The sequence below is a fragment of the Podarcis vaucheri genome (assembly GCF_965113315.1).
Source record: "Podarcis vaucheri genome assembly, chromosome: 8".
Taxonomy (NCBI): domain Eukaryota; kingdom Metazoa; phylum Chordata; class Lepidosauria; order Squamata; family Lacertidae; genus Podarcis; species Podarcis vaucheri.
The window spans coordinates 59,612,124-59,634,544 of record NC_138766.1 but is presented as its reverse complement, the minus strand read 5'-3'; the positions used below and the strand labels follow the sequence as shown (position 1 = coordinate 59,634,544).

Sequence of the window (22,421 nt, the reverse complement as noted above, 5' to 3'; positions counted from 1 at the left end):
CACAACAGGCTGACTCCGTACATATCCCAGAGGGTATTTTGCCCGTTCCTGAGTTGCCTTTGGCTACTGCCCTTAAAAACGGGCCGTTTTCGTTTCGGTTGTTTTGTCCCCTCACAAGCCCTGCGAGGCGAAAGGACTCCCTCCCCCAGCATGCCTTGCGCCTTAGCCCGCCCTCGGCCCCTCCTCCGGCTCCCTTCCATATCCCGCCACCTCTCCCCTCTTACTGGCCGTTCCCCCTCCTCCCTCGCACCAGCCCCCCTGCTTGGTCGCGTGCTTTCTGGAGCAGCCAATGGCGTAGCAGTCCGCGTGCGCAGATTCAAACGGCGGCTCTGGAAAGAGGCTGGGCGCGAGATTCGGCGGCAGGGACAAAAAAAAGAAGAGAAAAGGAGCCAGCGAGGGTGGAGGCGGCGGCGGCGGCGCCTGGGGGAAAGCAGCCCTGCCGGAGGAGCTCCGAGCCGTGACAGCCGAGCGAGGCCCCAGGCGGGGGAATTGGAGCCCGGCTTCCCATCCCTTTCGCTGAGCGTAAGGCCATGTCCCCCATGCGGGGGGCGAGGCGCGGCCGGGGCTAAAAGGCAGCCGCGCCCCCCTCCCCGCCCTCTGGGGGCTGCGCGCCTTGGCCGGCGGTGACAGCCGCGCTCCCTTCTTCTCGCCTTCCTTATGGTGCGCGCCAAGGATGGCGAAGAGGCCGCGCAGGTGAGTGGCCCCCGCAGACCCTCCCGATCGCCCCCTCCCCAAGGCATCTCCAGCGCCCTGACTGCTGCCCGGGACTTTTGGGGAACCTGAGCCCTGCCTATCCGCTGGAACAGGGGGCTCCTGACAGCCCTCCGGCCGTCTCCACAGATCCCCTCGCCTCAGGAGATCCTCGCTGCCGTTTCCACGTGCCCTGACCATCGGATCCTTTGGTCCATTCACTCTTGCGCCCCAGCGCCTCGACCTGAGTCGAGCCCCCCCCCCCCCCGACATCATTAATATTATTCGCAGAGCACAAGGGGACACAGAATCTTGTGTATTCAGTGGTAATCTTTTCACTTGATTCTCGGGTATTCAGTAGTAATCTTTTCACTTGGTTCTCCACCTTGCCCCCAGCTACAGCACTATTCCAACACTCAGATTTCTTCCCCTTTGGAAATTTATACTGCTCTCTGGGCTCCACCCTATTTTCTTTGTTTTTGTGTTTTGGCATCGAGTCACATAACAATGACAAAAGAGCCTTTCATATTGGTAATTCATGTCCTCTTATCCTGGTAATTCCTTCTGTCAAGTATTTACTGTAGTGTCGATACAGTGGTTTTTTCTTTTTTTTATCCTTCCTCTGTATGAGAATAGTAGATTGTACAGCTGTTTCTAAATGAGACATGGCACTGTGTTTTCTTCCTTGGGAAGGCAAGGTAGAAAGCTAATTATTGTTGTTGCGGGGGGGGGGGGGCTGCAACGGGGAGGAAAGCAATGTCCATGTTGACCTTAAGGACCTGACAAGAGAGAGAGTGTTGCCTGCATATAAAGACATGTACAGTGTGTTTTATTCTCGTACAAACATTTTTTCCATATTTCTACAACAAATCACTCTGAAATTTACACCCTGTGTGATCATAGAATTAACATACAGATCTCAAAACAAGAATGTGTAATAATTTCATTCTGGTGTAGATAGTTTATGTACGGTATCGAACTAGATATCCAGGATAGAGGATAGAAGAACTATTGTGGAATTACTTATCTATCAGATTAAAGTTAACAATGGGTCTTACAAATGCAGTTTGGGTAGTGTGCTAATGGCTTTGACATTCATAAAACTGCCTTTTTACTTTTATTAGAATATTAAAAATGATTGAAACTGGATTAAGTTTTTTTAGTTTAGTTTGAATTGGCAGTCTGTTACTTTTCTCAAATGTGTTCACATGCACACACTTGTGGGCTCAATTTTAATTCTGTGTTTATTAGTTTTATTTGCAACTCTGGAAATGCTAGCCAACTATCTTATGCCCAGTTATTTGGAAATAAGCCACTTTTGAAATCAGTGGGACTTATGTCCAAGTAAAAATGGACAGACTAAGTCTAATGTGAATGACTTTTTGAATGTGAACATGGCTTAAAACGGGATATTATGGCCTGGTTCAAATGTAGTGTTAAGCAGTATTTCTTGTTCTTTGTTTTGTCAAAACTTTTATTTTTTTAGCAGAAAAACAAGACAAATGAAGCATCAAGAACTGCCCAACTGCTATCCTAAACATCTGAGTCGTCTCCTAGCTTTCAATGTATATAACATAAGATTTATTACTGTATGTGCGAGGCTCAACCCTGCCATACCCCTTTACAAAGCAGAGCAGTAATGTTCTTTCTAAGGTTTGTTTTTAACGTTGAAACCATGGGGTAGCATTCAACTAAATAGTTGTGCTTTTGCAGTGAGATTTCACCCCTTTTCCTCTCCCTATGTGCACTCCACACCACCCCCAAATCTGCTCTGGAGGAACACCACCACCACCAAACATATTTGAGAGGGCATATGGGGAGGAGAGAGGGAGAACATTGTGTTGTGCAAGGAAAAATTCTTTTGTGTTGATGGAACATTTTGTTTAGCACTCTGTTGAATACAACCCACTGTTTAGAACTTGTTTGCAAATCATATTCTGTGTTTAACTTGGAAATACTGTGAATTCAAATAATAGCCACATTTTTAGGGACTACTTTGAATTACTCATTCTCTCAATGAAGAAAGAGAATTTAAAATAGTGTGACTGCTTTCTACAGTAAAGAAAGAAATACTAGCTGAGCTAAGTTCCCTGAAGAATGACATCTTGAGAGAAGTCAGTTGATGTGGGCATCTCATGTACATGCTCATCATATACATATAGGAAACTAAGCATATCTCATAAGGGCCTCAGAAAAAGAAGACTGTTGTGTATTAGGAATGTATGCATAGTGTGTGTGGGTGTATTATATTACAGTACATGGGAACACTGTTCCTAAAAAGTTTACATGGGATAACTTATTTATCTCACTTGAATTTATACAGTGGTTTGTGACTTTGCATCATGGCACTAGTACCAGCTTCGTCAAAGTAGTGTTACTGTTTTCTACACTGGGGAAATCCTTACAGGGCATTCCTTACAGGGAAGTATCTTTAGGAAAAATAGGATTTCTTCAATACTATTTAGGAACAGTTGCTTCACTTCCTCTTGTGTGGATTCTCTAACAAGTGTCACACCAAGGAAGGCATCCAGCAATGTAAAAAAGGAAACCTTTTGGTGACTGAGAGTTATGCTGACATTCATGATTACATCATGGGTTAAGCAACCTATAAACTGCAGGTGTTTGTCTCCATAAACACTCAAAGCCTAAGTTAGATGAAGGCAGAGGAAATGTGGAAAGAGTATGCTTCAGAGATAGTGCTGCTTTTTATTATCCCAATATAGTTGTAAGCCCCCTTCTCTCTGTTCCACAGTGTCTGCTTTTACCCCAATCCTGTACACATGCATGTGTGCACATATATCTGTCTAGACTGGCTTTAAAGTATCCAGTGCCACCAAACCAGCCAGCTATCCAGGGGCTATCATGTACCAGTAGTACACTTGTTGTCTGTAATTTAAAAAGCATAGCCTTTTGGTGACCTTACACCTCACATGTATTGGAAATTTGTAAAATATCTATTTCTGCACATTTATTAGAAAGGCTGAAGGGAAGCAGCTGCTGAAACATTTGTCTAAATAGGGCATTTACAAATATTGATATTGTGTCACAATTAGATATTGTAAAGGGGATGGAGGTGAGAAGCTAGTGGGTTTTTCCCTGTTCTTTAATTGTTATACCCTCTTTTTGGAAGGAAGGAAGTGTGATACAACTATGGACAAATTTTTTGATGTAAACACCCAATAGTTTTGAAATTAGTTTTTTTTGGTCCAGTAGATGGCGCACAGACATCAAGGAGGTACAAGGGTGATGACGAACTTCTTCCTATTTCTTTTATTTCATCCTGAGTTCCCAGCTTAATGCTATTTGCTGCACAACATTCTTGAATAGAAATAAATTTAACATAGAAAAATGCATGGTGTGTTTCCCTATACACAGGGCCACCTTTAATGCAATCTGGACACTTGTTAGTTATGTTTGTGGTTTTCCAATAAAAATTTAACAAGTTCTTTTGTAGTCACCCTTCTTCAATAAGACAGACCTTATATAAAACAAATGTTACTAAGTTGAGAAACCCAGGACATTAATCTCAGGACCGTATTGGATCCTGCCTAAATGGAATATTTGAATCTTTTGCTTGGATGCCCTACATCTTTTTCTTAACTGAAAGCAGTGCAGGGGCTGTCAATGGGAAAACAATGAAGGAAAACTGTCCTTCCCTCATGCTACTGTTCCACAATTGGAATTGGGCCTTCTGTTGATGATTTGTTATTTTTTAAAAAAGATTTCTCAAGCTGTTGTGTAAGCATGGTTTCACTGTCAATGTTAACTTAATATTAGCTTGCACTTTGCAGTGAGGAAGATGATGATGACCTTCACTATGCAGATCATGACTATGAAGTACCACAACAAAAAGGAACGAAGAAGATATGTAACAGAGTAAAATGGACGCGTGATGAGGTGAGCCTTAACCAGGTAATGGCTTTTCTTTATGTTTAGATCTAATGCCATGTGCCTATTTATAAGTTTTTAAAAACTGTATTAACAGGATGAAAAGCTGAAGAAGCTAGTAGAACAGCATGGTACAAGTGACTGGACATTTATTGCTAGTCATCTACAAGTAAGTAGAAATTATTTCAATGAGATTTTTCTTATTTTACATACAAGAGTTCAAAAGCCACATGTGCATCTCCATTGCATGTGCCAAGATGTCTCCCACACTGAAGTCAACAACAAAGCTCCTAATGGAAGCTCTGGGTGTATAGTGGAGCCTTATGGAGTCTTCAGTTGACAGTGATTTTTTTTCATTCTTCTGCAGAATCGTTCTGATTTTCAGTGCCAGCACCGTTGGCAAAAAGTCCTGAATCCAGAACTTATTAAAGGCCCCTGGACTAAGGAAGAGGATCAGAGGGTAAGTGATCTATATTTTTCTTGATTATTAATTATGTTTCTGAAAGCACAGTAGGATTGCCCAAGAGTGCACTACCCTGCTTTTACCTTACTGCTTTTACCTTTTGGCTGACTCAATTGTAGGATGGGGTTCAGAGTCCCATTGTTGTGCTCTTAAGAGTTTACTTGGATGAAAACCAAAATATAAATTAGATTGCTTGAATATTTTCCCAATTGATTTCATTTCCCATAGGATAATGCTATCAGTTTTTCACAACACTGTCATGTATTTAACTATGATGTGTTAAAATGTAACAATTGGTTTGTTTTTCTTACATGTTAAAAGCTTTCTAATTTCACCCTGTACTTGGCCACACAGTATGTGGAAAGGAAGAGTGATATATTTCAGACTGTTTTCTAAAATGCATTTTCTTTCTTATTGGTTGGAAACTGTACAGTTTTTTATTTAAAAAGTCAGTGACACTCTGTCTTTTGGAACTTTTGAAATATAACTGTTTATCATTTTGCTTGACACAATCTTGTACTACTTCAGTATTACTATTTTTTTCAAGTAAAAATAGCCTAAATAAATGTAATTAGGATTCTATAATTCTTTATCATGAATATGGCTATTGTTTTCTTATATAGTAATCAGTTGCATACTGTTGCTGTTCAATTTGTGTTCCAGGTTATTGAGCTTGTTCAGAAATATGGTCCAAAGCGTTGGTCTTTGATTGCAAAGCACTTAAAAGGAAGAATAGGGAAGCAATGTCGAGAACGATGGCATAATCACCTTAATCCTGAGGTAAAGAAATCTTCATGGACTGAGGAGGAGGACAGGATCATCTATGAAGCTCACAAACGCTTGGGAAACCGATGGGCTGAAATTGCGAAGTTGCTTCCCGGAAGGTAAAATTGCACTGTTATTTCTAGGTTTCTGAAACCTATGCCAAAATAATTGGCACTGGCCTCCCCCCACTCCCAGTTTAACATGTTCAAAGAAGCTCCACCCTTCTCTATGCCATGTCTTAACTCAATTTTTTGTGCAGTAGGCTGCGCCATAGCAATAAATGTCCCTCTGCCTGGCCAATCCTGCCAAGCATCCAGTGTCCCCAACTGATCTCCATAGATTTCTCTTAAACTTGTAGAGCAGTACCTAGTAGTTCTCCCAGCTAGGCTCATTGGGCTGGTGTGTGTGTATGTATTTGGAGGAGGGGGGGTCCTTCCTTGCATATGTTTCTGGGCAGGCATGATTACATAAACCAGTAACCACTGAGGCTTAGAAAAGGAAAGAAGGGAGTTTGGTATATTAGATGTCCTGTGGCCTTCTGGCTCAAGTAACCAGGCAGCAATCTACTGAACTCCTTTAGTTTCTTCAAGTACCCATGATGTTGCTTGATATTGCAACATCCATCTTCCCTCTCCCATCACCCCCTGCCATGCCAAGAATGTTACAGAGCTAAGCTGTGTAAGTGCTCCCCAGAATCAGCATAGAAGGAATTGATAGTGTAAAAGTTTGTTTCTAAAGGGTGAACTAGGAAGAAATATCCAAGAAATGGATTACAGTGGTACCTCAGGTTACATACGCTTCAGGTTACATACGCTTCAGGTTACAGACTCCCCTAACCCAGAAATATTACCTCGGGTTAAGAACTTTACTTCAGGATGAGAACAGAAATCGTGCTCCGGCGGCACGGCAGCAGCAGGAGGCCCCATTAGCTAAAGTGGTGCTTCAGGTTAAGAACAGTTTCAGGTTAAGAACGGATCTCCAGAACGAATTAAGTACTTAACCCGAGGTACCACTGTATCTCGCAGTGGATTTTGTAGTATTTGTTGATTAAGTAATTACAAATGTCCTGCTTATCAAATAGCATACCTTTCCTCTTTTGTTCTTTTGTGCTCTGCAATTTATCTTGCATTTTGAGTTATTTTAAAATCTGAATTAAATAGTTGTTAATGCTATATTCAGAGCAGTTAAAGTAATACAGATTTCTTCCTCCAGACGGCTATGATTCCAATAACAAAGAAACTAATACTTGGGTGGAATCCAAAGGAGGAAGAGAAACATTTTAAAATTCTACTTGTGCAAGTTTCTGTTAGGAAGAATCCTCTTAGATCCCCCGTCCATTTCTATTAGTATGAAAAAGAAATATTGTACTGTTTTAGAAATATTTGAAATTTCCCTTTTTAATTTAGAGAAGTACTGAGAGGTATCTTTCCTTCTTAAGACATTATTTCTCTCATGTTTCTATCTTGATATAGCTAAGCTCTCAGGTCAATGCAATACGTAACTACATAATTTCTACATTTTGGGCACAATGCATCCAAAGTTAAATAGTGTTCATGGTTTAATTCATTTCAATAAGAGTTAAGAAGGTGATTAACTCTCATCCATTGAATACATGAGACTTTATGTTGCTTTACTTTGGCTGGATGTGTCCCATGATTTAGGACTGACAATTCTATCAAAAATCATTGGAACTCCACTATGCGAAGAAAAGTAGAACAAGAAGGATATTTACAAGATGGAATCAAGACTGAGCGACCTTGTTCGTCAAAACTGCCGCACAAAACTTGTGCATCTACAGACCATCTTCATACCCCAAATCAGTTTTACATACCAGTGCAGGCACATGTAAGTTCTTCAGAACCTTTTGTGTGTGTCGGGAGTTGGAAGCATATATTAAAATGGATGGTAATTTTTTTCTGTCAAGTGCTGCATTCTCTCCAGTGGTGAGTAGGACCACTGTTTTTATTTCTCCCAGCAGCCCTTTCTCTTTTCACCCCCCCCCTACACTGCCTCTCCTGCTCTCTCTTCATTCTTGGTCTTCGAAGAGATTAGTCTTCTGCAAAGGACTTTAGAAATTTGACTGAGGGCTATGGCTAGCCAGGTGAAAAATAAGGCAATGCTCCTGTACCTTTCAAAGTTATGTAAAGCGAGGGATTTCCCTAGATGAAGTTGGCATGACAAGCTAATCTGCTGAAATTCCCTCTTTTTCTGGTATAGATGTTTTCTGTTTCATTTATTTATTAAAATGCATAGTGATGGATGAATACTGATGGATATAATAAAAAATGGAGTGGTTTGTGTAAGAACCATCATAATAAATGACACTGAGTAATGTTTCCAAAAACAGATGAAGAATACTAACAAAACTATGTATTACAAATTGGGCAGGGTACAAAACAGAGGTTGGGGAAGTTAGTTGGAGTCCAGGAAGAGTTGAGTAAATGTTAGTTCTTAAGAGGTATTTAAAAGTTATTACTGTCTTTGCCTCATGAATGGCCCAAAGGAGGATATTCCTGAGGTGTGTGCTGTTGCTGAGAAGGCCCACTTCTCCTTGTGAAAACTTAGAAATATATTTATTTCATAAAATTTATATACTGCTTGATTGTAGAAAAAAACATTAAAGCGGTTTACAAAAAAGACGGGCTTGGTTTATGCCAAGGGAGGCTGTCTGCTACAGTATGTATCCTGGTCCCAAGTTGTTTAGGGCTTTAAATATCAACAGTGAAACATTGAAAGCTACTAGGCAGCTAATTTAGACTGAGACGCGTCAAGATACTCAGTTCCATCAAAGAGCATGTGCACTGCATCTTGACAACCCTACCAAGGTTGCTCACTCTGTTAAAACTTATATCACAAAGAAACTATTGCTGTTAAAAAAATTGTTGTTGAGGAAATATCGTCAGAATTTTTGTTTAAAAATCCAATGTTTACCGCCTCAATAAGCCTTTTTTTTAAACTCGGAAAATTATCTCTTGTCTCCAAGTGATACTGTGATAAATTAAAAGTGTGATAAATGGACATTGTGATGAAAGTGATACGGTGGATAAATTTTCTTTTATAATTTAATAACCTGAGAGTTCCTCATTTGTCTCAAATTGATCAGTTTTTGAAAAGAAGTATGTGTCAAATTTTAAAAAATTGCTGAAATTGAAAAATGTGTATAAAGTGTATAAAATCAGTGTATAAAGAACAGTTCTGATTTGTTAGATCCCAGGATATCAGTATGTTTCAACAGAAGGCAACTGCATTGACCATGTCACAACTTCTTCAAATTTCATTCAGGTAAGTTCTGTCTATAATGATGAATTTTAAAGCTTTTTATGAAAATATTTGGCAGATAGTATGCAAATGTTTTAGTTTAACGACTTTATCACCAGGATTGTGATGAGCAGCAGTTCCATTAAAATGAATAATGGCTTGTATATAATGTAATCTCTAGGAGAGCATTTTGAGAGGAATTCTGTGCAGGCGAAAAATGTGTCTATAAAATTAGTTTCAAAGGTTATGAGGTGTTCCCCCTTTTCTTTGTTGGGGGGGGGTGCAGATAGAGATTGTGTGGCCTACAGTGGCCTGGCTAGCACATTGTATTAAATAATACTGTAGTTTAAAACAAACTATTCTGAATACCAGTTGCTGGAAACCGCTGGAGGGGAGAGTGCTCCTCTGCTCAGGTCCTGCGACTTTGGAGAGTTGCAGCTGGGCAGGAAAACATCAATCCTTTCCTCCCTAGCTGCAACCCACAATCACCTCTCCTCCACTGTAATTAAGCTTCAAAAACCTCTTACTGTAGCCAACAGAGGGCTTCTTTGAAGACTACCTGTATTGTGAGGAGTTCTTTTGGCATGGGGTGGCGGAATAATCATCCCCAGTGAGCCTGTGATCCTTCAGAATTTCTCCTATGTTGCAACTAATCTTGAAAAGCAGTCAGGAGGAACAGTGGGGGGTGGAACTTATGGGCACCAGGAAAGGCCTCTGGGTGCATGTGAACCTGTGGGCTCTATGTTGGCAATCCATTTCTTTTTAAAAAATGGAACGCTTCACGAACCTGCATGTCATCCTTGCACAGGGGCCATGCTAATCTTCTCTGTATCGCTCCAACCCTAGTACATGTGCTGCCCAAGCGAGCACAGGCAATCCATGTTTTAAATGAGAACTTATCAAAGTTTAATTGAGTTTGCAGAAAATTATAACAGCAAATATGTTGCCATTCTCAGTAATGTGCCCTAAACATAACACTTTGTCCTTTGGTGTTGTCTTTTTCCTTCAATGTATGCACCAGCAGCCATTTGATGATGATCCTGACAAAGAGAAAAAAATTAAGGAACTTGAGCTGTTACTTATGTCGGCTGAGAATGAAATCAGGAGAAAGAGAGTCTCATCTGTAAGAACTTTTTGTATAAATATCATGATGTCATGATGGCTAATTATCTTTTACTGTCCATATTTTAAACAAACTACCCAGAACAGGATGGGGTTGTGCAGGGTTGTTAAGGCAGCAGAGAGCATTGTTGGCTGCCCACTCTCCACCTTAGAGCAGATTTATGCCACAAGGTGCCATAGGAAGGCACTGGACATAGTAAAAGATCCATCGCATCCTGGTCACTGTCTCTTCGAGCTCTTGCCGTCGGGACGGAGATACAGGTCGATGAAGACAAGAACGAGCTGTCTTAAGAACAGCTTCTTCTCCAGAGCGATCTCGGCCCTGAATGGGAAGCCCGGACTTTGAAAGTCATCTAATCTCCCTTGCTGTATTATACTGTATTGTTTAATTAGTGTTTTTATGGAGCAGTCAAGTAATTTCGTTGTCCCCGATGGGGGCAATGACAATAAAGATCTTATTATTATTATTATTATTATTATTATTATTATTATTATTATTATTGAATGAGCTTTATGATTCTGATTTGTTTCATATGTGTATTCTGCTTTCCCATTCTCCTTTGCTTATACAGGAATCCTCGAGCGAGCCCTCTTGGTTTTCCCTGTACAACTGGGACAGTGGGACAAGAGGGAGGGGCAGTTGAGATAGCTTGAATGACACAATGTGCTACTTAGGACAACTATCTTAGAGTTTTTAGAAGAAAGTTGGTGCTTTCAATACCTTTCATTGTTAAATTATGGAGGGCAAAGGAAATGTTGCAGGAAGGTAGCTGCATGCACAATAGTAGCTTCTGTGCTATTTCTGCCATTGGCTCTTTCTCTGCATACGGAATGTGTTTTCCTTAGAATCCCAGTATGCTTGAACTATAGCCTAAATGCCAATCAGCGTGGTTTAACAACCAGACCTTCTTCCCAGGGAACTCTGGGAATAGTAATTCTGAGAGGGGAATTGGAGTCTCCCAACCACTCTCACAACACTAAAAAAACCAACTACAGCTCCCAGGATTCTTTGGGTGAAGCAATGACTGTGTAAATTGAGGTGATACTGCTTTAAGTGGATAGTGCAGGTGGGACCTAGGTTGCCTAAAAGTAATTTATGTTAGTCATCTGTCATGTTTAATATCAATAAAAAGCAACACATTTTGTATTCTTAGCAAGCTGGAAATTTTTCTAACTGGTCTGGAGGCTTCATCATGGAAGATAGTATGACAAATGCCCTAAATGGCCTTGGGGAACAAACAAATGACTTCTATAATCTGGATGAAACCCAGACTGCAACAGCTCAGCAGAACTCGCCTACCAAATATTTGGCTGTGGAGGCAAATGCGGTTTTGTCATCTCTACAGACCATCCCAGAATTTGCAGAGACACTAGAACTCATTGAGTCTGTAAGTCTGAATCATCTTATTTCCAACCTTTAATAAACAGTTATTTTTCATAATATGCAAAAGAGAAACAAACAAACAATATTAACATTAGCACAATATATAGCATTTGTTCTATGTATTGCAAGTGCTACATAATAATAGTGTTTCACTATTAGCTGCTTTATTGGTTTTTGTAAAGAAAAACAATGCAGAATTAGGAATTAACATTCTGGAATAAGATGAGAGAAAATTAGGAGACTGAATTCAAACTAAAAAGACATGCACGTAAGGACTAGAGTTAAATTTAGTCATTTCGTGCTAGAATGACGGTGCATAGTTAAGCAGCTGATCCCACCAGTCCAATTCTGTTGAAATAAATAATTCTGTTTATTCCAATAAACACATGGCACAATGTTTCTTTCTCCCACTTATAGGATCCTGTAGCATGGAGTGATGTCACCAGCTTTGACCTCTCTGATGCAGCTACGTCTCCTGTCAGTCAAGCTCCAGTAAAACTAATGCGGATTCAGCACAATGATGGGGCCATGGAGTGCCAGTTTAATGTAAGTGTTGTACTAGATGGCAAAAAATCAAGTGACGACGAAGAGTCAGCATCTCCAACTACAGCCAAGTTCAGTACTCCTCCAACTATTTTGCGCAAGAAGAAGAAAACTAGAACTGGACTGTCACCATCAGTCAATGAACAGAACGATGGTTCATGTAGCAATGGTTCCAATTTTGCACTAAAACAAACACCAGTGAAAACACTACCCTTTTCTCCTTCCCAGGTAAATAAAATTAATGTAATTAAACTTGGTTTTATTGAATAGGTTAGGCAAGGTTGTCTACTAAATCCTATAAATCAAGAAAAGATGATGTTACACTGTTCATTCACTTGTAACAATTGTGTAGTTAAGTATGCAGCTCTTCCCTGCTCAGTGCATTGGTTCTGCACTTTTTAACTATAAGTGACTCAGACCTGTCTTGGGTTGTATCATGTCAGGAATTGAGATTAGCTCTATAAATGGCTTGCAGCTCTTCCATACAAATTAGTATTGTTTCCAGTGTTATCTGAATGGTGTAAATCCAACACAGCTTTAAGCCAACAATTTTACAGAAAATCACTGAAAATATTGGAATGATTACAGTGGTACCTTGGGTTAAGTACTTAATTCGTTCTGGAGGTCCGTTCTTAACCTGAAACTGTTCTTAACCTGAAGCACCACTTTAACTAATGGGGCCTCCTGCTGCTGCCGCGCTGCCGGAACACGGTTTCTGTTCTCATCCTGAAGCAAAGTTCTTAACCTGAAGTACTATTTCTGGGTTAGCGGAGTCTGTAACCTGAAGCGTATGTAACCTGAGGTACCACTGTACTCCAAAAGTTCAGCAAAAGGTCAAAGTAGAATGAAAGGTAGTTTTCATTAGTTGCAAAGACAGCAATGTGACCCTCAGATGAAGGGTGGTATAGAAATTTATTTGTTTGTTTGTTTGTTTGTTTAATGATGTTGTTGATATTAACTGATTGGCTTGTATCCAGTGATAGTTCTACACTTGTAAAACATACCTGGGAACAGCCCATTGTTCTTCTCTGACATAAGGGTAGAGAATCATTCTTATGAAATCTTCATAATAGCATGAAGCTGAATGAGAATTTGTCTTGTTACAAGTTGGACAGCTCATAATTGTGTGTATGGGGCAGAGTAATAAAAGCAAAACTGCTCAATTTTCATGGAACAATTTGTGTTCTTGTTTTATGTGCAGTTCTTCAACACCTGTTCTGGAAATGAGCAGTTTAACATTGAAAATCCTGCCTTTACATCAACTCCAATTTGTGGGCAAAAGGTTCTTATTACCACACCTTTACATAATAAAGAAGTAACACCCAAAGATCAAAAAGAAAATGCAGGGTAGGTATATGATTGATTTTAAATGGCTTTTAGATATGAATTAAAAACAAAACAGAACCTAGATGTGCTGAAGAATTACTTTGCAAATACCATCAAAGGAAAGTGGGGGAGTGGATTCAATCCTTAAAATGACTGATTTTGACTATCTAAATAGTAACACACTGCATAAATAACTTTAGTTCTTGGAAAGTTTTAGGACACCTACTATTAGAAGATCGCTGCTAGGTACAACACCAAGGACCCCTACTCCATTTAAGAATGCTTTAGCTGCTCAAGAAAAAAAATATGGTCCTCTGAAAATTGTGGTATGTAGAATTTTGGTTCATATTCCTTTTACGTAACTTTTGGTTCACATTGCCTTGGATACGCATACACACATACACATATCAGGACCTATTTTTTAATGTAATTGATTTTAAACTGTTTTAAATATTAAGTTTTAAATTGCTGTAACTCCTAATGGAGGGTGGGTAAGAAATCACATCATTATTAGAGTGGGACTTCTATTTAAATATAAGGCCATACTATGATAGGCCATGTTACTTTGCTTCAAACCAGTTGGTTGTTTCTTCCTTCCTTTGAAAGTTTAATGGTAATCCTTTGTACCAGTAGATAGGTATATAGAGAAGCATGGTTTGATTGGTTGTTAATGTTCTCATCTCTTTCCATAGTGTTGTGCTGGATTGCTTCTGGATATTCCATAAATTAAATAAGAATACAGTTGAATTACTTGTGCATTGGTAGTTCCATGATATTTAGGAGAAATCATCTCCTGACTTGCCTTCTGCTTGATGTATTTTACCTGTTTGATTAGTCACAGCCCCTTGCCTATCTGGAAGAAGATATCAGAGAAGTTTTAAAGGAGGAAACTGGAACAGATATCTTCTTCAAGGAAGAAGAGGATTCTTTCTACAAGGGCTGCAAACTAGAGGTAAGTTACATTACCCTTTTTCAAAGCTACAAAGAGGGTGAGGGCACCACCCACCCTTGTTGTTTTTTATGGGTATTATTGGAGGGAGAAATGATAGGGAGCAGAGAAGTGTGTAATTTCGCATGGGGGCAGGGAGTGTGTAATTTTGCCCCACTTTATGTTGCAAGCTTAGGTTGGGGAGATAGCAGAAGTGAGAGAGCTGTTGCTACCTGTAAATACATACTTGTATATTTGGCTTGTTGTCGATTGTATTTCTGTAATTTGGAATTGCTATTAGTCATTAATTTTATTTTGGTTTAATATTAATGTTTTATTTCTGTTCTGTTATAAAATGTGGAATTTTTCACTTTTTAATCTACTTGTGATTAATCCCCAAACTGCTTAGTGATTTCTGTGAAATGTGGAGCTGTATAATAATTTAAAAATACATAGTATTCTAGCATTGCAAGGATTATGGAAACGATTGTAGTTGCCTTTCTTTCTTTAAAATGTTGCTCCTAGAATCCTTCTGTGAAGAAAGTCAGGAAGTCATTAGTTTTGGATCCTTGGGAAAAAGAAGAGCTTGGTGTCCAGTTTTTCACAGAAGACAGTGTTCCAGATGTACAGGTGATCAGCATGAATTAAAATATGCACATATTTAAGGTAGAATGTAAAATAATTTGTTTCTGTAAGTCATAGTTATTTGAAATCCTCTCTGTTGACAAGTAGCCCAACCAAGCATGACACTGGCTTTAAAAATATTACTACCAAACTTAGATTTTAAATGGCAAGAAAAACAGCAGTCTTGTCTCATTTTGTAATGGAGCATTTTTAATATTATTATTTATAGGCGGCTTTTATGCTAGAAAGGTCTTTGTGTTAGAGATACAAGAACACATTTATCTGGATCCATAAAGTATTTCAAGCTAGAATTATTGGAATTAAGATGATACAGCCTATTGAAGTCATATGCCATATTGCCAAATGCTGGTTATTTTGAAGTATGCCACTTTTATAAGGTTGCTAAACTCTAAATGATAGGGAAGAACCTGCTGGGCCTTATAGTTTGTATTACAGACAGTGACTGTTTTAGGAATGTCTGATACATAAGTGACCATGCATGCACGTATTGCCCACAAATTCACTTAAACACGTGATGCCTTTGAATGTAAATGGGGGAGTTGCCTGTATGTCAGTTTTTTATTCTTCAATTAAGTTATTTGATTTAAACTTTTTTCTAGTCAGAAAATATATATACTACATCCCTCCTGATGATTCCATTATTGGAAATACATGACAATAGAGGCAGTAGGACTCCAGAGAAACAGGATTCCAGTTCAACAAAGCTGAATGTAGCAATGAAGAAAAAGCAGAATACTTGCACTTCAAAAAATGTCAAAACAGAAAAAACCTTCCAGGTCTGTATTCAATGCATCTTAATATTCTGCTTTATTTAGTTTAGCTATATGTTCTTTGGAAGATTACTTTTTACATTCTTTCCTTTCTGTTTGTATTTAGCAGCTTAGATATAAATAAGGAATTGAGGGTTCTTGATGCAGCTTATTTTCTGCAAGATGCTCACGATGCATCCATTACAACTAAAATTTCAATATTTATCAATGCAAATATGATGCATTGGTATTGAAATATGCAATGCAAATATGAAGGCTTCATTTTAAGTCCAGTAGTACCCATGTAGATTTTAGTGCCGTGCCCTCTTTGTAGACTTGGAACAGTACTGCTGAGGTTTCAGCATCCCACATAGTGCAATGATAATGGTGCACTAGAACCACATTGCAGAAAAACGTGGGCAAGACAGTTAAGAGTAATTCAGATGCTAGCTTCCAAACATGTTATATGTATTACTGTATGTGTACATGCATCTAATGGGTACATACCTTCTGGCCTCAGCCTTAGCATCCGTGTGTTGAATGAAATGTCAGGAAGGAGAACCCATCCTTGGAAAACTGTTCCTCCTGATGTGTTCCTCAAAACAGGCAGGACTAGAAACCATTTGGAAGTCCACTCAAATTTTGAAAGCTGTCAGCAATAAAGTTGTCTATTTGCTAGGAGCATGCATGCACTCTTTTTGTGAATAGAATTTTGAAGACCCTATCTGTCTTTAAATCTAATCATCATAATCACTTATCATGCATTTCAAGGGCGAAGTCAGTTTACTGGGCACAGTATCTGCATACAGAGGTTTCCTATGGGTTCAGTGGAGCTCTGATTTCCTCCCACCCCGTAGCGAAAGCTTCTGAATGAGAGGCCTCTCTGTGCCTTCCATATTCACATCCAGCCCTCCCCTTTGGCTCCGGTGCATAAGTAAAATGGATGCTGGTGTTCAATACCTACCTATATAAGAGTCCTCTGGAGATGGCAGTTGTACCTCCACCTGGCTGGAGCGCCAAGTGTGCAAAGTGGTTCACAGACATTTTCAGTAATGTTTGATTATATAGTATGAAACCTTTTTTGTTTTTGTTTTTAAATAATAGAGGAATCTGTTCAATGGCACCTTGCGGCTGACAATTTAAAAACTTTTTATTTTAAAATAGCATAAGCTTTCATAGGTGACAACCTATTTCATGGAACTGCTCAGCATCTGAAGTGAGTTGTTCCTACAAAGGCTTGTGCCATTTTGTAAAAAAGAAACTTTTCAAAAAAGCTTGGTACCATCAAACAGGTCTTTCTGTATTTGGAGTAATGTGTTTATATTGAACTGTAAAGTCTGCTGGTGTGATTATTCCCACATTCCAGATGAGGGGGCTGAGGCTGAGAATAGGAGCATTGTCTTAGGGCCACTTAGTGAAACTGAGAAATGCTGAATTATTATTGTTAAATGATACATTTTATTTTAAGTTTTGGTTGTAAGGATACTGTCATAAAATGGACTTTCCCTTCTTTGTGCCCCATACTCTCCCTATATCTGCTCCAGAGGGTCCCCCAACCCTATGGAGCAAATTTTCGGGGTGGGGGTGGGGCTGCAGGAGAGAGAAGAGGAAGCTGAAATTCTGTCATGCCAGGAGAAGTTACTTTTCCTGTGAGGCAGCCACAATTGGATTCCATATTTCGCTTATAAACAAATTTTTTTGATGTGACTTGAAAGTAACTGTTACCTGGACCATGTGTTGCAGGCCAATTGTGAATGGGAAGCTGTTGTTTATGGGAAGACCGAAGATCAGCTTATTATGACTGAACAAGCAAGAAGATACCTGAGCACCTATACAGCTACTGGCAGCACTTCAAGGGCTCTGATCTTGTGATGGTCGCTAAATGTACCAATCTACCTTTTTGCTTTATACTACAGACTTTATACTGAGATTTCCCCCCAGTAATGTATGTATGGATACTTTTTTGAGTTGAAGCTGCATTATAAGGAAGAACTTAAGTCTTTTTTTAAACCTTTTTTAAAAGCAAGTTTAATTGGTCTTTTAAAAGACCACTCTAAAGAAAATGGTGAAAGGAATATTTTTTTAAGCCGTTTTTAAAATTCTTTATACATTTCTCTTGTTCTTAAGAAGCTTTTAATGTAGAGTAGGTTTACAGGTACTCAGTGATCTGTAAAAGAAAAACATTACACAACTCCTTGAGAATGCTTTTGCTTAAACGCATTTGCTTATGTAGCAATTTTTATAAACACAAAAGAAAGACTAAAGGAAGAATAGAAAGTTGCACTACTAGAACTAGGTATGCTGCACAAAATTAACTACAGTGTTAAATGTATTTATTTGAGAATGGTGCTTCTAATAAGAGTAGACAAAGGGAAGAATTTAATTTTTATTAGGATAAAGCATCAGTATTCAGAAATCTCAAACTGAGACCATTGTTGAATGTATTGTACAGCATGTGGGAGCAGGAAGGCTTTTGTAAATTTGGAAGGGGGGTTGTTTTTTAATTTATTTTCATTTTAAAGCTTAAGGCTGCAATCTCACCAAGTGCTCGCATATTCCTGCTGCTTTGCAAAACAACACAAACTCAGGAGGAAGCCAGGACAAACTTGCTCTTGCTTGCAGATTGGAGAGGAGTAGTATCATAACACCCACTTCTCAGAGACAACACCTTTAAGCACTGCTGGCCCTTACTCCTCCTTTCCATTGTTGTAACCTCAGCCTTATGCAGTGTTTTTATACACAGTCCATTCTGCTAGTTTTTGAGATGAACTACATCCCCTTATTATCCTTTCCCCATAGAAGCAGCAGTCCTGACCAACTCCTCAGTCTTTTCTTGAATATGAGTCTAAAGCTAACCTGCCAGTTGAGCCCCATTCTCCTTCTAGTCTGTGAAGTCTCTGGGACTCTATGCACTGCCTTAATTTTGGTAGGACACTTAAGAACTTTCCAGTATATATCAGTCAGGGGCATTAAGAAGAAGAAGAAATCAATGTGTATTTTATTTCTTTTAGGAAGCTGCAATGGGATTACTCCTGCAAAGCTCTAACATGGGTAGATTGATAGAAGAGCTCTCTTTAGGTCAGAGGATGTGAGCAGCTTGTGACAGTGAAGAATCAGTCTCTTAAAAGATGATGCTCATATTCTCAGTTGCAGATTGTGCCTTTTGACAGGGATGAGAGCATCTTGCTTCTGGTGGTGACTGTTGATCCTACAAATAGCCCAGGGAAGGGAAGGAGAGCAAGGCCCCAATATCGTATGAAGTATCAGAATTGACTGTGTCTTGAAACATTGTACCTTGCAGAAGTTAACAAATGAAAAATGGGAGAGGAAGCTCAGTTGGGCTGGCCTTTTACAGCAGTTGCTCTGACTTGCTCTCAGTCTCCACAAATGCATCATATTTTACCTGAGGCGATAGATTGGAATGGTGGTGGTACCTGAGCTGTCTGTTGGCTAAGGGGTGTCTCTGAAGAGATCCTACTATTCCTAATCATATCAAAGCAGGAATAAAAGGAAGTGGCCCGTGGTGTGTCTCAGAAGAAGCACGGTGCAAGGTATAAACACATCTCTGTGTGAAAGAGACTTCCTCTTTTCGGTTTTTTTCCTGAGCTGTGTAAACACTGTGAAAGTGGCAAAAGGGAGAATGAGCATCCTTTCTGAAGGATGGTGGTGGAGGATCAGCTGCTATGGCAGGATGCGTGAAGTATCTGGGTTGCTCTGCGAATGCCAGCCCCAGAAGTGGGTCTATGCGGGCACAAACGATACAAAGGATTGCAGCCTCAGTGTGCAGATATATATATATATATGCAGGTTGTCTAGAAGCGGATGTTGTTTTCCTGGTAAATAGCTCCAGCAAAAATGAGAAAGAGTGAATTTTAACCTTGGTGCATGGAATAGCAGCGAGATTGCATGCTGTGAAATACATGAATTTGCATTTCATCTATTCGAGATTGCACTATTCCCTTTTAAATCATGTTGGTCTAATATAGTAGTTTTAAAGTTCAGCTTAGTTATACTACAAATATTACAGGACCCTGGTTATTAAAGGGATACATTGTGTAGGGACAGAACAAGAGGACATGCTATGTCTCACCTTGTAGCCCTATTTAGGAATCAACACCAATGCATTACATTACACCTCTAAAAGAAATAAGAGTCGGCTCATATAGTTATTTTTCTTGACACAAGCAGCCATGGGCTTTCCTTGGCCACATTTTGTGCTTGCTTAAGTGTGGAGAGATGTTGGTGTGAACTGGGCTGTAGATTGGTTAGTTGCAGTGGTTTCTGCAATTGTGCTTGGGAGAAGTGCCAACACAGTCACAGAAGTTGCTGTTGGCTCTGTCTCTGTACAGCTCAAGTCACCCTCAATTTTCCCCACCTACCCTGTGTGTGGGCCTGCACATGACTAAGGATGATCTATGGTTACTTGCGCTTAGGCTGTGAACTCTTTCTAAAACCATTAATGCCTGCTCTTGGATGCCTCAACGACCCCATTACAAAACTGTTTAAAATGAAAATTCATTTCCCCCTTAATATTTGTACATGCTTCTAATCTTCACAGGTTACAGCAGTTGCTTCAGTTTACCTGCTTTAGACATTTGCACTTATTTATGTCTGATTTGAAGGAATGTCTTAGTTTTGCTTGTTGTAGCTGTTGTTTTTTTAGTTAATTTCTTGCGAAACATAATGGTGTGCTGTCAACCTTAATACTGACAGGAAAATAGAATTGTGTACTGTAGGTGTTATCTATTTATAAATCTGACACTCTTCCTCTCCACTCCTGGGTGTGCTGCTATAGATACTAGCAGAATCTGCTTGCTGCTATGAGAGATGGAAAGAGCGAGCATCATATGCACTGTATGTAAAATGACAAATAGAATGATGGCATGTTCTCAAGCTAAACTGATATCAACTATTGCTGTGCATGGAGAAACACAATTACCAGAAAGAAACCTGATACCACATAACACCAAGAACTCTAAAAATGATATTCCTTATTTTAATATTGTGTGTGTGTGTGTGGTATGTAAAGCAATCTCTGACGTTAGCATACTTAAATACAGCTTAAGGCCCCGTATCATAGTTATTTATTTATTATTTTAAATGGATATTTATATATGGGAATATTCACCTCGCTGCCTTTAATAGGCACTCAAGGTTTTTATCCAGTTTTAAAACTGTTAGCGTTTTTTTCTGATCAGCTCTGTTGATAAGAGGATTATTCTTCCTCTTCAAAATGTGAGAAGCCAGTTTGGGATTCCCTTTGGCATTGTTGGTTTTGGTGTGTTCTCTCTTCAGTATGTTTCTTTAGAAGATTCCCCACCTGAAGCACAAAGGAGTTAAGTGATGTGATTAGCATAGTAAGACTGTAATTCAGAGAACCATTCCTACCGTGGCTTTTGACTTTTGCCTTCTTTTTAATCACAGCCTACCCACCTCAAGGCCATGTGGCAAGCTACAGTCATGATGGCTGTTTTAAGTAGTATGTGTGTGTTAGCCTCTTGTCCTTCTGGGTATACACAAGCGCTTAGCTGTATTTAAAATGTGTTCTCTGGATTACAACCATTATGCCAAGATCCAAAGAGTGTGTGCACCAGTGCTGCCTGGATTTTCCAATTCTAGCTTTAGTTTCTTGTGCTACGTTGGAAGATTCTCTGGAGAGTCCCTGACTTTCTGGAGTAGTTCTTGGGAGGACAAGGCATAGCAGGGGACTGGTTTGTGGGGGAACAAAGTTCCGCAGTGTACACACAAACACTGCCTGCAGCTCTTTGGGCTGACTCCATGTCTTCATCTATTATGCTTAAAAGATTTGCTGCTTTGCAGGAGGTATGCAAATTATTTGTATTTTTCTTTTTAAATGGTACCAAAGCCTCCAGTACCAAGGTTTAACATAGGTCTCTGGTAAGTAGTACAAACTGGAGCTGGTATTGGTTGAATCTTTCATTTAATTGCTTTCGTGTTGCTTTTAGCAAAAAGAAATAAATAAAAGGTTTTGAACCTTTGCCATGTTAGATATATTTTGATACTTTTGCAGTCTTAGGTGCATTTGCAATTTTTAAAATATATATATATATATGTATAAGTAGAATACTGTATACCTGCGGCAGCCAAACATGCATGTTGGAAAATGACAGCATCTGTTAATATTTACGTTTCTAAAGTTTTGACTCTAATTATAAGATGAATATCTTTGACGTTTTGTTGTGTTTTGTTATTTTACTGCAGATTTTGTTTCACTTAAAAGAATCTTGCATACAAAGCAGGAGACCTTAACACAGAAATAAAAACATTTATGTACATATCTACTGGACATTTACTTCTGGGAAATAAGTGTAATCTGTATTGATACTTTGTTTGATTCCTAAATGTGAATCATGCCTTCATATAGAGAATTACCCAACATTGGAACAAGTTACTTTAAGCTTTTTGATAGTATGGAGACTTACTGGAAATTCCATTTTTTGGCTTGCTCTGGGCTATGGGGGCTTCTTCTGACAATGGCAAGATTGGTATTGAGTGTGGAGGAAAGGATCAAGGAAAGCTAGATTGAGGACGTTGGGAGAAAATTGGGCAACATATGGGGCATGTACAGCAACAAACTAAGATCTCAGTTGACGGAATGAGGGATAAGAAAATGGAAGCCAACAGATAGTGTTTATAGAT

The 22,421-nt window shown here is 39.3% G+C and overlaps 1 protein-coding gene across 7 annotated transcripts; it reads left to right on the top strand.

Annotated features, from left to right (window-relative positions):
• The first annotated feature begins 217 nt into the window (after positions 1 to 217).
• On the top strand, positions 218 to 22,057 carry MYBL1 (MYB proto-oncogene like 1). Of its 7 annotated transcripts, none has more exons than XM_082233791.1 (17): positions 218 to 693; positions 2,180 to 2,343; positions 4,482 to 4,587; positions 4,676 to 4,747; positions 4,946 to 5,038; positions 5,705 to 5,925; positions 7,468 to 7,651; positions 9,014 to 9,088; positions 10,086 to 10,187; positions 11,341 to 11,574; positions 11,988 to 12,341; positions 13,315 to 13,460; positions 13,657 to 13,765; positions 14,275 to 14,391; positions 14,893 to 14,997; positions 15,612 to 15,788; positions 17,505 to 22,057. In XM_082233791.1, exons 2-17 carry the CDS (start codon positions 2,282 to 2,284, stop codon positions 17,631 to 17,633), a joined length of 2,286 nt encoding a protein of 761 aa, XP_082089917.1. In that variant the 5' UTR covers positions 218 to 693; positions 2,180 to 2,281; the 3' UTR covers positions 17,634 to 22,057. The 7 variants fall into 7 exon arrangements, with proteins under 7 accessions (XP_082089917.1, XP_082089914.1, XP_082089915.1 ...); XM_082233788.1 differs by having other exon boundaries at positions 221 to 693; positions 13,651 to 13,765; XM_082233789.1 differs by having other exon boundaries at positions 221 to 693; positions 2,177 to 2,343; positions 13,651 to 13,765.
• Positions 22,058 to 22,421: the final 364 nt, after the last annotated feature.